The following is a 14,306-nucleotide window of genomic DNA, read 5'->3' as shown; positions in this document are numbered from 1 at the left end:
CCCAATCAGAGACAATGACTAACACCTGCCTCTGATTGAGAACCATATCAGGCCAGACATAGAAATAGACAAACAAGACATCCAACATAGAATGCCCACTCAGATCACACCCTGACCAACCAAAACATAGAAACATACAAAGCAAACTATGGTCAGGGTGTGACAGTGGGACATATCTGAAGTACTATGTGTGTGAGCTCAATGAATAACACTGTGTGTGTGTGTGTGTGTGTGTGTGTGTGTGTGTGTGTGTGTGTGGGTGTGTGGGTGGGTGGGTGGGGGGGGGGGGGGGGGGGTGCATGTTCTATACATTATTCAGGACAACATTACTTTGTTTAGCCTACACCGTGACTATGACTGCATAATAAACTAAACTAAATATACTATGTATTTTCTAATCAAATGTGTTAACAGGGCAACACTAAAGAAGACAAAGGCCATCAATTCAATGCAAATATTACTGTATTAAAGGAAATTGTTGTATTAAGCTTGCTTTGAACACTGTTTGAATGGCTTGGATAGGCCTATGGAGATGGTGGAAAACATCCTGATTAGAAGGGGACGTTTGCGAGGCTTCTCCTGTTGAGAGGTGGAGGGAAGACCCTCTGGGAGTCCAAATGTGGCAGGATGTGCCACTATGTTGGGCGACAGAAGAGAGAGAGAGTTGACATGCACTTTCATTTAGAAATGATGGTATATTGTATTCTTAGTTTCAACTCATTATTACTTTCACAAATAAATGAGAACCAGAATCTTGAGATTTGGAAACTATAAATAATTTTACATAAGAGATTACTATCGATAATATATAATGTACTGTATATAGGGTTTAATATTTTTGCAATAGCAGCTTTGTACACCAATATCTCAAACAGTAAATGTCCTGCTGTATGGACTTACACATGATATCTTCAGCAGTAGTCTGGTCTTTGGATTCAGAATGGCGGGAATTCTTATTGGAATCCTTCTTGTTTCCCATCATGAATGGCTAAAACAAAAACATGTCAAAACAACTGTCACAGCAGAACAATCTCACGGTAATAACGATCACATCTTACACACCAGCACAACAAGATCTATAAATGGTTTTGGAATTAATGGATGGTTTTACATTTTCTCTAAATAACATTGTTTACTCACATTGACACAATTGTTAACTTAAATAAGTGTGATGTACCTTTAAGTTGAATTTCAGTCTGGCAAGCCTTTGTAGGAAAGACAGCTTCCCTCTGGTAGCCTTCACATCTTCAGCCATGAGAAGAGCTTCTGGCCTGGTGGCTTCGAAAGATGTTCTTGAGGCTGCTCTTGATGCCTCGTTACAACTGTGGAGAAGCTCCTTGCTCAATGACTTCACAAGAATCCTATTGAAAGTGGAGTCCTGAGTCGACACGGCCAGTTGGAGTATTTTCTCTGAGCCAAACTCCTTCAACAGATGTTTGTAGACGGTGCTGTATACTTTGTGACTCTTCAGGTTCTTGGGATAAGCTTGGGTCTCAGAGCAGCCTGACCATGCACAGAAGGCAGCTATAACTTTTGGAATCAGGTCTTGTGACGTGCGTGTGACGTCAGTTGGGTACAGATCAGTTTGGGTTTGGATTTTTGACAGAAGTCTCACCACTAACATGCTGATGAGGCCGGTGAAGTCATCATCACCGACTAAGTTGTCAGTGGATGGGGTTGAAAGCGAAGCAACATCCGGGCTGGTTGAATTCTGATCACAAACAATGCTCTGAGGTACACCGAAACAACTGATGGTATCCCTTTCCTCAGCATCTATGTTGGCCTCAAAGCCTCGTGCAGCATTGGAGGTCCCACTTGTTGTCATGCTGATGGCGGAGAAAGATGGCAGAGGGTAGGACTTACCACTCAGTAGACTGCCTATATCAGTTACAGTTCCGGTTGAAGATGACCCTCTGCTTTGTGCATCAGAAACCACAGAGTCCATGACCTGGCTTACCATTACTTTGGTAAACAGGCTGACTGTGTCACTAAATGCTGATGTAGAAAAAGAACATGAAATCCTATCTTCAGATACGCTAGCCGGCACACTAACTCCCTGAGCCAAACTCATTGAAGCTGTAGAGGGCACAAGGCTAGGAAGCAAGAGGCGCTTCACAGACTCCTCTGCAAAAAGCTGAACCAGCTTGTAAGCTGTGGGCTTCCCCACCGTCTTGTCATTCCTCTTCAGCTCAGTAAGGACTGTATCGGATGCACTCTTTCCAGCCGCCACTGTCAGAACCAGAGGGGTCAAGTTGCTCTCAGAAATGATGCGGTTGACTTGGTGAGTAAGATCACGTGAGAGAGCACCAATCCTACCCTGAGATATGAGCTCCTCCAGTCTTGCTATTGCAGCTGTTAGATCAGGGTGGAATGCAACCTCCCCTTCTTCCTCTGGATGTACCTCCTTTATGATGGTATCCACTATTGCAGACATGCTTTCCCTGGCATCACACACCAATGTTTTTGGCTTAGTAGATTTGCCCATGTCGATGACTGAGCATCTCACAATGGGCTGAGTAATACTCTCTGGTAAATCAGAAGAGATGGGAGTGCCAGGGAGTGAAAATTCCCACTCTGACTTCTTTGATCTGGCAGATGAGGATGACAACGAGGAGGAAGAACGCTGTGGCGCTTGATAGATCAGTTCCTCACCACATTCACTGCTTACCCTTTCAACATCCTTCAGCATCATTCCAACCACATTCTCTATTTGTGAAAGCGCAGTCACCGTTTGGTCAGATTTTGACAGCTCTTTCTGAATTGAAACCAGAATATGGCTGAGGGTCTTTTTGGCTTGAGCCGTTGTTGCTTTGACTTGATTTTGCCATGTAAAATAATTCCTCATCTTTGTCTTCACATTGTGGTAAATAGTCTTTGCAGTTGTCCAGATCTTCTTCTCAGATACTTCCAAACCAGACTGTGAGCCTTTGGGTGTGGCCTCAGTGTACTCTGAGGTTTTCTCATCACTCTGTTGAAGCATAGAGTCTGCCTGCCATAGAGTAGTAGAAGACTCTGTGGGTGGGAAAAGGCTCTTCATGTCATTTGTAATTGATCCAACGATTTCAAAAGCAGTTATATCTGTATGCCTTAAGGAAATTGTTGATTTTGCTGGCAACATCTGAGAATCTGTCTGGCTGGAACTGACTTTGCTGGGAAAGCTACTGACTGATTTGATCAGTATTTTTCGCACTTCGTTGGTAGCGTTCATCTGGAACTCCTCACTGGAGAGTTTCTCAATGACTGAGGCTGGAGAATCTCTTAATCCTTCCAACCATGAAGAACCAGACACAGGCATGTCTTCTAGATAAGACATGACACTGTCCAAAAAGCCACAGACTTCAAGGGAGTTGTAAGAGGAACCCTCTGCAACAGATGATGTGCATTCCAAATCTGCCACCTCTGACCTATACATGGTCACAATCTGGGACAAGACCTCTTTGGTGCAGGGCACCATGTTGGAATCACAGAGAGACAGTAATGGTTGAGAGTTCTCACTTTGGCATTTACGGAGAGAACCAAGTCCTGTTGAGTTGACCACTTGCAGTATTGCCTCACTCTTACTGGTTTCAGGTTGCTCTGGTGTTTTCTCTCCTACAGAGTCAGTTGAATCACATCCATCAGATAAAGAAGATGAACTACGTTCTGATATAGGGGATTCACTCCTACATGGGGAAGGCAAGCTCAGGATTGAAACAGGCAGATCACTGGAGTCAGCTTTTTCCATAAGTTCTTCCCCTTGGACTGGAGCTCCACCCATTCTGAGGAACAATGTCTCCAGCTTTGCCTGAAGTCTCTCGCAGAGTCTACGAGCTGCATGGAAGGGTTTCCGCTTTGTCGTACAGTGTCCCACTTGGGTATCTCTCTGGGTGCTTGTTGGCTGATCTAATTCAGCATACTGCACAATGTCCTTGACATCTTCAACAAAGTTATCAATTATTTTTGATGCCTCAGATTCTACTTTGGTCTGTATGAGCTCAGTGGCCGCAGAATCAAGGATCCTGTCAGATGGGCTAGATGCATTCATCAAGCTTGGAGTGGTACTAAACGAATGAGAAGGTTGAACCATACCAGAGATATCGCTCATTAACCTTCTCACAAGAATTTCACTCACAGCCTTTGAGGCTTTGGTCTTGAACTTCACACTAAACAGAGTGCCAAGATTTTGCATCATTGCTTTGCAAGATGTACATATTATGTTCAGCTCCTCTGGAACAGGAGAGTCTTCAACATCCAGGTGCTCCACTACAAGGTCACTGCCAGATGCCAACATTTTAACTTTCACAGCCACTTCTCGAAAAACCTTAGCCAATTCCGGATCTTCTTTTTCCAATTCACCCACCATCTCTGCGATAACAGTCATCACTTCTTCTGTTGCAGGTGGAATGCATGACTCTAATACAGAGGTAGAGCTCTGGTCCTCTGGGGTGGTGTGATCATCAAAACATTTCTGGACCATGTTGACCATTTGTTCAGCGGCCTGGGTACCAGAAGAAATAGGGGAGGACCGCCCTGAAATGGCTCTGCTGATGGTCGCAGAGAGGGCAGAGTTAAGCTGTTCGACCACCACCTTGATAAGACCAACAGTCAGCTCAGGTGGGCAAGAGGACAGGATATTATGATCAGACAGTTGCTCCTGGACACGTTTGATGATTCTGTCCTCTGTCATTCCCAGGAGGACTTTCACTGAGGTCTGGGAACTTTAAAACGAACAAGCAAAGCATGATAATTCCTGTCTTAACTTGGCAAATCGGTCAAGCGTTGTAATTTTAGTATTCTAAATATCTACATGTCCTTTTGATCGCTTTACATGCTCATTCATTTGAATATGCTCAAAGGCTGATACATTACATTTTGTACTACATCAGATAGAGTAAATTGCATTGGCTAACACTGGGATAGATGATCTCGGTGAAATCCATACATGAAAACCTTGAGGGGAACATACCTCTTAGAAGAGGGTGTTAGGGACCTGAGATGTTGAGCCCCTGTGCCGCCCTTATACATTTTCTTCGCCAGATATCTAACTTCCTGGATGAGCTCCAGTCTTTCCTGATCAAAGGCAGCAAAGGATCTTGCACTGCCACCCCTCTTGGGTGAGTCAGTGTCGTCGTCAGCAAAGTCCTTTACCCCAAGTACGCGGGCCAGGGCTGGCAGCAGGATCTGCAGGGTGGTCTGTGCGATGAAGGTTACAATTGTCTTGCACAATTTGGCAAGCTGTTCCTTCGTCATCTGTTTTGAACAAACAGAACAAAAACAGTCTTTTCAATGGAACTGTGATGTAAAGTATTCTAGATCGAACAGAATGCATTTGATCAACATTGTTATTCTTGTCTGTGACTGAATTCAAAGTTTGATGAAGTCTGACAGAGAACATGAATAACAGAATATGACTTGATGGCTAATCTCTGAATTCAACAGATCATTGACACGTCCAAGGTCAAAGGCAGGTAGGGAAACTTACAGGGTTTTTTAGTCCTTTGTAGATCACTTGCCACTGCCTAGAAAATTTAAAATAAGTGTTTTAGTTAGTGTTTAGTTCCCACTGCACAATATTTCATAAATGTTGAACATTACAGAAAAACCTTTAACATACTCATCAGTAAGATTGCGCAGGAATGAGATGAGGATTGGGTAGGAGTATTCCATCTCATCCTTGTTGCCTGGGCCGAATGCAGCCTGAACAGCTTTCTTCTCCAGGAGCTCAATTACAGATCCTCTATCCAGGTGTTTATTCCTGGAGACTAAAGATGTGATTGCCGTAGAGGAAGTAGAAACAAAATTAAAGAGAAATCAGACGTTTTATCTCTTAATACTCTGATTTCATTGTTTAAGGGTTTTAGAATAGGCCTATTTTAATAAAGCTATCTATGTGACCTTTCTTACTGATTACAGTAGACTACAGTTTCATTGAAAATGGATAGCACAACCTGCACATCACAGACAGAATAGAGAAACAATGTAGTACTACAGAGGTAAATCTCTGACCTGCATCGTTGTCAGTGCCCAGCTTCCTTGACTTCTTGCCACTCCTCTTACTTTTTGCCTAGGATAGAACAGAACAGATTCCAGAGCTCAAATGATGGCAGACATGTAACACCAGGGCCCGTATACATAAAGTTCATCAGATAAGGTGTGTGCTCAACCTTGCCCAAATAATTGTATTCATTATGATCTCAAATGCAAAACTGATCCTAGATAAGCACTCCTACTCTGAGACAATTTATGAATAGGCTATGGGCCAGGTCAAAGCAGCTCTTAAAACACGTTTTGAAAACAGCTACTACGTATGTTGTTATCTGAGATATATAGATATCTATGGTATGGCTGCTATCAGGTACAGAGTGTAACCCAGTAGGCCTATTATGTGCTCTGTCACTCCTGCCATCTTACCTTCCTTCCCTTCTTGGCCTCCTCTTTGGGCGTGGCCACCGGTTCTTCCTCAACAACTTCCTTTCCTTCCCTCTGAGGATCACCATCCTCCCTCTGTGCTACCTGAAGGACAGACATTCCAATAAGTAATAATATGTCAATGTCAGAGTAGATCTGTGCAGAGGACATCATAAATAGAGCTACAGCCATATCAGCGCTAAGCTGGTGACTTTATAAAGAATGGTACATTTGCTTTACAATATGTTATAGCTTTTTACAAGAAATATCTGCTTATATTGCTTTACCCTTTTTTACTTTCCCCCAATATTGTATGAAGTAATTTAGCTTACCCTTTCTTCATCCATTCAAGCTATTTTATATCTCAAAAAGCATGTCCTGGTCTGTGTTGGTTACATTCAAGTTGAGTTCAGGTCGAGAGTGAGGACAATATTGCAAGCAGGGACTGTAATTTAGGGCTACATGCTACGTCATGGAACGTTAGACCTTTATGACATCACAAATAGTATTTTTAGGAAGAGCGCGGGAAAGGTTACTTGCCCACTCAGTAGGACTAGCTAATATTGACAGAAATTTCCCCGTCAAACGTTTTCGATTGCCTACCATCGAACATGGTCCTGCCTTTGCAATATTGTCTCTCTTGTGGATTTACTTACGTATGACATGTAGGCTTACTGTGTCGGATCAAGTTGATTGATCTGTCCTAGTCAGCCTTAGGTTGAACCCAAAATCTTCTGGGAAATATTTGTTAATAATATTCATTTCAATATCGTTTTATTCTTTGATTTAGTCCCAATCCAATCCTATTGTTGGCTGCCAATCCCCACCAAATATGTCATTGTAGGACATACTGTAGCGGGAGAAAGTGAGAGCTGCAACGCGGACGCGTTCGGTGGCTCCTTCAGTGCAGAGGCAAGCGCGTATGCCAGTGCCACTAAAGCCCGGGCTTGTGAGGCAGTAGTCTACAACGCTCACAGGCAACACCTTGTCATTTTATTAACTCACTAGAATTACCTTGTCTTCTTCATTCATTTCGATTGCACTTCCTTTCGTGGTGAAATTAGTTTTGATTACTATTAACTTTAATCTACAGAGTTTAAGTGTTTATGTTGCCCACGTCATCATGTGATGCTGTGAGCAAACAATTTATGCCCAGCCTTCCTAGATAGGCCTGGGCTGCATAACACTATGAATCTGGGAAAACATAACACTTAAAAAAAAGTTTTACAGTGCAAAAATAGCGTAGGCCTACTTGTGTACTATTCAAATCCACACTAAAGCCACACCTCTTCACACAGACGTACCCATATTCTGTTGTTTTAGCTTTAACCTCTGTTAAATTCACTTCCCTGGTTAATCTGTCATCATGTTTCGTGTTCTCCATGGTTAATCTGTCTCTATGTTTAGTGCACTTTAATATAGCCTGTTTACTTATTTGAATGTTTGATTATATTGTTCAAACTCATTTAGCTTTAGTAAGAAAAAGTCATGGCGGCGACACTACAGGTGACATTTTTACCCGGACTCGAGTATTAGCGACGGAAAAAGCCTCCAAGAAGAAGCTAGCTTCAGAAAAAACTAGCGCCATTAGCCAGGAGCAAGAGAACCCGCTCCCCCACGAGGCACAACGAATGCCAACCTCGCACTCTGTCGAAGACATCCTTTCTGAGTTGAGATCCCAACGTACAGAACTAAACACTAAATTAGATGCCATTAACTCTCAGCTCAGTGAGATAGGGGGCAAGGTGACAATCCTGGAAAACGCTTTGCCTGACATCAACAACAAGATAACCATAAACGCGGGGCGCCTGGACGAGGCAGAGGGGCGAATCCTATCCATGGAAAACTTATTGACAGATGCCATGGAAACAATAGCATATGCTAAAAAGAAAATCGAGCATCTGGAAGAGAAAACAGAGGACCTGGAAAACAGGGGGCAAAGGAATAATTGTGTTCTATTCAATCTGGGTGAAAAAGAAGAGGGAAACATGCCACTGATCCGCTACCTGCAAGACAAACTTCCCGAGTGACTCCACATGTCCACCGACAGGCCCATAGAACTCGAGAGAGCTCACCGAGCACTGAGGCCCCCACCAGCAGCCAGACAACCACCGCGCCCAATCACCATACGTTTCCTGAGATTCACCGACAAGGAACGAGTCCTACAGGCGGCGAAAAACAACACCATCACAGTGGGAAACGCCAAACTCGCTTTACACCAGGACCTGTCAGCTGGAATACGCCGAAAGCGCCGAGAATTCGACGAAGTGAAGAAATACTCCATTGACCGAGGCATCTTCAGGGGATTCAAATACCCAAACGAGCTCAGGATTCTTCACCAAGGAGCCTTGCGACACTTCAAAACTCCCGAAGAGGCAAAACGTTTTTTGAAAGACAATCCTGGCCAATGAGAAACAGACCAATGACTAAATGCGATTAATGCCATATATGTAAGACGACATATAGCCGATATCCAGAGACCCAGAGACGTCCAATTTATATTTATTTTCCTTTAACTGAGAGGGATGGGCTGTTGAGCCTAACCTAGGCCTACTAATGTTTCAGCCTACTTTTATTTCCCTGTTTTTTTGTTGTTGTTGCTATTATTACTTGGGGTTCCCTATGTCCCTCGGGGGAGGTATATGTAGGCTTGGCTATTGATTTTATTTTTCTCCCCTCTTTTACTGTGGTCTGGACGAGGGCAACTATGTTATTTACTCAATGCGGGGTGGAGAGGATGAGGCATTTCTTCGGTGGGGAGAGGTGTTGTGCGTTGCTAACTGTTCCCGGTTTTTGTTTTATTCGGAACACAGAATTGAGACTGAGCGGGGGGGTAATAGATCCAACGGGATGTGTCGAGTTGTTTGGGAACTCGGCTGGGGTGTTCAGAGACTATTATTTTATGTACACCATTTATTTTCCTTTTATGTGAACGCAGCTGTAATTACTATCCATTTTTACCCAGCGATGACTTGCACTAAAGTTCGATTACTGCTCGATGACTAGTACCTTGAATCTATTGACATGGAACTGCCATGGTCTAGGGCATGCAATAAAACGAAAAAAGATACTATGTGCTCTAAAAAAGGAAAAAGCAGACATCGCTATTACAAGAGACACACTTCTGTGATGCTGAACATGCCAAACTCCGCAGAGCTTGGGTGGGACAGGTGTATTTCTCATCTTTCAAATCAAACAGTAGAGGCACAGCCATACTTATCCATAAAAATGTTCCATTCATAATTGACAAAAACATATGGTCAACCAATTACTATATTAAACATATACGCCCCTAACACAGATACTCCTGCCTTCATGTCAAAAATTATAACCCTGTTCAATGAGCATTGTGTCTCCTTTGGCGTGGTGGCCGGAGATTTTAATTGTACCCTTAACCCAACCCTAGACAAATCATCTCAAGTCCCCACCACAAATCCTAGATCTGCAAAGATGTTGAACTCTCTTACTAAAGAGATGGGACTGATAGATATCTGGAGAGAGACTAATAGCTCATCTATGGACTATACATACTACTCTAATGTCCATAACACCTACTCCAGTATAGATTACATTTTTATCCCAAAGAGTTTCATAAATTCAGCCACTTGTACAATCGGACCCATAGCACTTTCAGATCACGCCTTTGTCCACCTCCGCTTTGACCTCTGCAAAAACATCCCAAGGTCAAAGAGCTGGAAATTCAACACCTCCATGCTATCAAACGAAGCGTTCCATACATTGGTAACTACATGGATAGACAACTACACACAAGACAATAAAGATTCTCCTGTTTCTCCGGCCACAATGTGGGACGCTGCTAAAGCCACACTAAGAGGTCATCTAATTGCATATGCTTCCTCTAAGAAAAAAGCAATGGAAGCACACAGGCTAGATCTTGAGAGGGAGCTGGAATGCTGTGAAAAAATACATAAACAATCCCTAGACAGCACCTCCTGGAGTCATCTTAAAGCATCCAAAGCCAAACTGAATTTGGACTACACTCGGGAGATAAAAAAAAAAAGGTTTTCTTTACTAAACAGAAATACCATGAGTATAGCAATAGGCCCAGTAGATTGCTTGCTTACCAATTAAAAAAGGAGCAGTCAGAGCGTACAATCATGGCTATCCGAACAGCAGAGGACGAGGTCACATATGACCCAAAAAAGATCCATTTAACTTTTCATGATTTTTACTGCAAACTATATACCTCTGAGAGAAAACACACGGAGGCAGAACTCCACTCTTTCCTAGAGGGAATCTCGCTACCTAAACTATCAGAGACCGACCAAGAAGATCTCAACTCCCCCTTCACTCCTGAGGAGATCCTGGAGGCAATTACCTCCATGCCACCTAATAAGTCCCCAGGCCCAGATGGATTCCCCAGAGAGTTCTACAAAGCTTTTTGGCCCCAGCTCAGCCCTATCTTCATGCCAATGCTGGAGGATTTTTGCAAAAACGGAGTTCTCCCAGACTCAATGCACACAGCTCGCATTACAGTGTTGCTAAAAAAAGACAAGGACCCCCTATCCTGCTCGTCCTTCCGGCCCATAAGCTTGTTGGATTTCGACTATAAAATAATTACCAAATTGCTCGCCGAAAGACTTAACACTCTTCTTCCCAAAATAATAAAAGCGGACCAAACTGGATTTATTAGAGACAGATACTCTTCTGATAACATTCGCCGTCTTTTTGATATTATTGATCAAGTAAACGCACAGAAGACCCCTGTCCTACTGGCTTCACTGGATGCTGAGAAGGCGTTTGACAGGATGGAGTGGAGCTTTCTGTTTTCAGTCTTAGAAAAGTTCAATATGGGCCCAAATTTTATTAAATGGATCAAATCACTATACTCTCATCCAAATGCCATGGTGACTACTAATGGACTGAACTCTGACAGATTCCCTCTGGAACGGGGCACAAGACAAGGGTGCTCGCTGTCCCCGCTGCTCTACTTGTTGGGGGCGGAGCCTCTGGCAGAGCTGATAAGGAGCAATCCAAGTATTATGGGTGTTTCTGCAGGCGGCCTGCAGCACAAGATTTCGCTTTACGCGGATGATGTCTTGCTCTTCATATCCAACCCTGAGAAATCCCTCCCTCTCATTTTAGACACAATTGCTCAGTATGGCAAGTTTTCAGGTTATAAGATCAATTTTAACAAATCCACTGCCTGCCCTCTCAATATTACACTCACCAGCTCTATGAAGACACTTTGTCCTTTCCAATGGAAAACACAGGGGTTTCAATACCTCGGGATCTTCATAACACCAGATCTGAATAGCCTTTTTAAGGAAAATTATCTTCCACTCCTGGACCGAATCAAGAACGATCTCCAAACCTGGATCTCCCTCCCAATTAGCTTAGTAGGAAGAATTAATGTAATCCGTATGAACGTCCTCCCTAGACTGAACTACTTATTTCAGATGCTCCCATGCTATCTCCCAGTAGGTTCCTTTTTCAAAACAACTAACCAAAGCATCACCAAATTTATATGGGGCAATAAAAAACCTAGGATCAAGTTTTCCACTCTATCGAAACCTGAATCTAAGGGTGGTCTTGCCCTTCCCTCCCTTCAATTGTACTACTGGTCTGCCCAAATCCGCAACATGCTAACATGGATCACAAACAGACAAGAGTCAACGTGGATTCAGATAGAAGCCCAATCCTGTGATTCATTGCCCTTAAGCTCAATTATATTCATTAATAACTTTAGTGAAGTGGGCAACATAGCCAAAACCTTTGTGATTTACAGCACCCTACTAGCGTGGAGGGACTGTAAGAAATACCTGGGCATTTCCTCCCAAATATGTTCTCACTCGCCTATAGTGGGCAACCCAGACTTGCCAAAAGCCCTGAGGGAGGCCAACTTTAATCTTTGGCATACTCTAGGAATCAGGACCTTTTCAGACCTATTTCATCAGAAAACCACTACACTGAAATCCTTTCAAGAGCTCTGCAGTGAATTTGATGTGCCAAGATCCCATTTTTTCAAATATCTTCAAATTAGACATGTAATTTCCTCATTTACCTCCAAGAGGAGGTTCAGAACTCAGTTGAATGAAGTTGAAACCCTTCTTGTCACAGCACAATCCATTAAAGGCAAAATATCTTACATCTATAGACTCCTTTCTGAGAAAGGAAGCTCCTCCTTTACTCCTTTAAAAATAATCTGGGAAAAGGACCTTGGTCTGACTATCAGTGATGAGTTATGGGCAGAGGTTTGCGACAGGGTATACTGCTCCTCTACCAGTGTAAAAATGAAATAATCTAATTACAAATGTTTGTACAAATTTTATTATACTCCTTTGAGACTCCATAGAATGAAAACAGATATGTCTCCTAACTGTAAAAGATGTACCTCTGAAAGTGGAACCTATATGCATGTATTTTGGAGCTGTAGGGAGATTGCCAGATTCTGCTAAGAAATGTATTCTTCTATTGCGGGCCTCAAATACCCCTCCTACATTTAAAATGTGGATTGACCAGATTGTTGACTTTCTTCCTCTTGAAAAGCTCACTTATGACCTCCACAAGAGACAGCCCAAGTTTGATAGACTCTGGTCTTCACTATTCAACTATATTTCAAACTGGACAGAGTGAACGGGGTGACTAGGGAAATGCGCAGATACATGTTGTGTAAGGTACTGTAAAACCTAAAAACGAATTATTGGCCCGTCGTCTCAGCGAATGCTTGAAATAGCTGATAAGAACCTTGATAGTGCTGCTGCAAGTGTTAAATGTTTTTTTGTGTGTTTTTATTTTAATTTCGTTTTTGAGTACGTGTGCACCAAGGAAAATAAATGCTTTTATTTGACTTTATCATTCATTTTAATTGTATTTTTATTTTTTCATATGTATTATTATTTTTGGACTTTTTCTTTTTTTAAAGCCTGTGAATGTGGAATGTGTTTTGTTGGTTGATTGAAAAACAAGAAAACTTGATAAAACTTTCAATTGAAAAAAAAAAAAAATAGCACTGTTGTTCTAATCGTCAGATCGCAGGTATTCTGATCTTCACTGTCCATGGTGCTGAATCTGGCTGGGTAGATTAGTTTGAATGCTGAAAACTTGTTTGCCTACATTTAAAGGCCCTGTGAAGTCAAAATAATTGTATTTCATATTGTACAACAGCTGATGAAACTAACACTGTAAATGTGTTTTACAAAAATGTGATCGGGGTTGCTTCCTGATAGTTCTGGTTGAAAATACAGAGCATGTTCCTCTGCCCAGGCCTTGCTGACACTTGCCAGATCTTACACTGCCTGGATAGGTATTTTGTGTGTCAGCTAACCACATCATATGTTATAGCAATCTGTCAGTCGATGACACAATGGATGACTTGGCACACAACCATTGGTTGATGCATGCAACACCTGAGCAGGGACACATTCTTTTCACAGCACTTCAATGCAAAGTAATTTTCGTAGAAGGTTTGGAGAGCATTTTCACTAACCCTAACCCTTTTCCTAACCTTAACCTCAGTTTCCTAACCTGCTACCAAAAATTAACTTCGATATTGAAGTGCCATGAAAAGAGAGTTTCTCACATCTATACAGCACCTTCTAATCAGCAGGTTTGCATGGGCGAGAGTTTTGGCTTTCCATGGCGACATCACCATGTGTAAATTGGTTTATAGACCAACGACAAAGAGAGTGCCAATAACAGCTAGTTTTAATTTCCTCTCCACACTGACCACTCCCAGACAGTCCTAGCAAAATTATTGCTTGAGAAAGTTTTTTTTGCAAAAAATACATTTTTGACCATTTTCATCGTAATCTATTACAGTAAGGTACTTAATTGTTACCCAGAAATGATTTGATATTGATATAAAAACGTCTGCTTTGGGCCTTAAAAAGATATGTGCACTACATACTCAGAAATCACATATATTGACATTTTAGAATGTATTTTATCAAGAAAGT

General features: G+C 42.3%; 1 protein-coding gene across 2 annotated transcripts; it reads right to left on the bottom strand.

Annotated features, from left to right (window-relative positions):
• Positions 1-449: 449 nt before the first annotated feature.
• Positions 450-8,522, bottom strand: LOC118962104 (uncharacterized). 2 transcript variants are annotated; one of them, XM_090223832.1, is made up of 8 exons: positions 6,391-7,293; positions 5,986-6,043; positions 5,594-5,741; positions 5,462-5,498; positions 4,946-5,229; positions 1,178-4,697; positions 901-988; positions 450-674 (listed from the first exon to the last, which is right to left on the bottom strand). In XM_090223832.1, exons 1-8 carry the CDS (start codon positions 6,577-6,579, stop codon positions 484-486), a joined length of 4,515 nt encoding a protein of 1,504 aa, XP_090079958.1. In that variant the 5' UTR covers positions 6,580-7,293; the 3' UTR covers positions 450-483. The 2 variants fall into 2 exon arrangements, with proteins under 2 accessions (XP_090079958.1, XP_090079957.1); XM_090223831.1 differs by lacking the exons at positions 450-674; positions 901-988 and adding an exon at positions 8,394-8,522 and having other exon boundaries at positions 4,322-5,229; positions 6,391-6,492.
• Between the last annotated feature and the right edge of the window lie 5,784 nt (positions 8,523-14,306).

The sequence above is a fragment of the Oncorhynchus mykiss genome, chromosome 27, assembly GCF_057628025.1.
Source record: "Oncorhynchus mykiss isolate SJ-2025 chromosome 27, ASM5762802v1, whole genome shotgun sequence".
Classification (NCBI taxonomy): Eukaryota; Metazoa; Chordata; class Actinopteri; order Salmoniformes; family Salmonidae; genus Oncorhynchus; species Oncorhynchus mykiss.
Note: the sequence above shows the minus strand (reverse complement) of the source record. Positions and strands in the feature narration are given on the sequence as shown.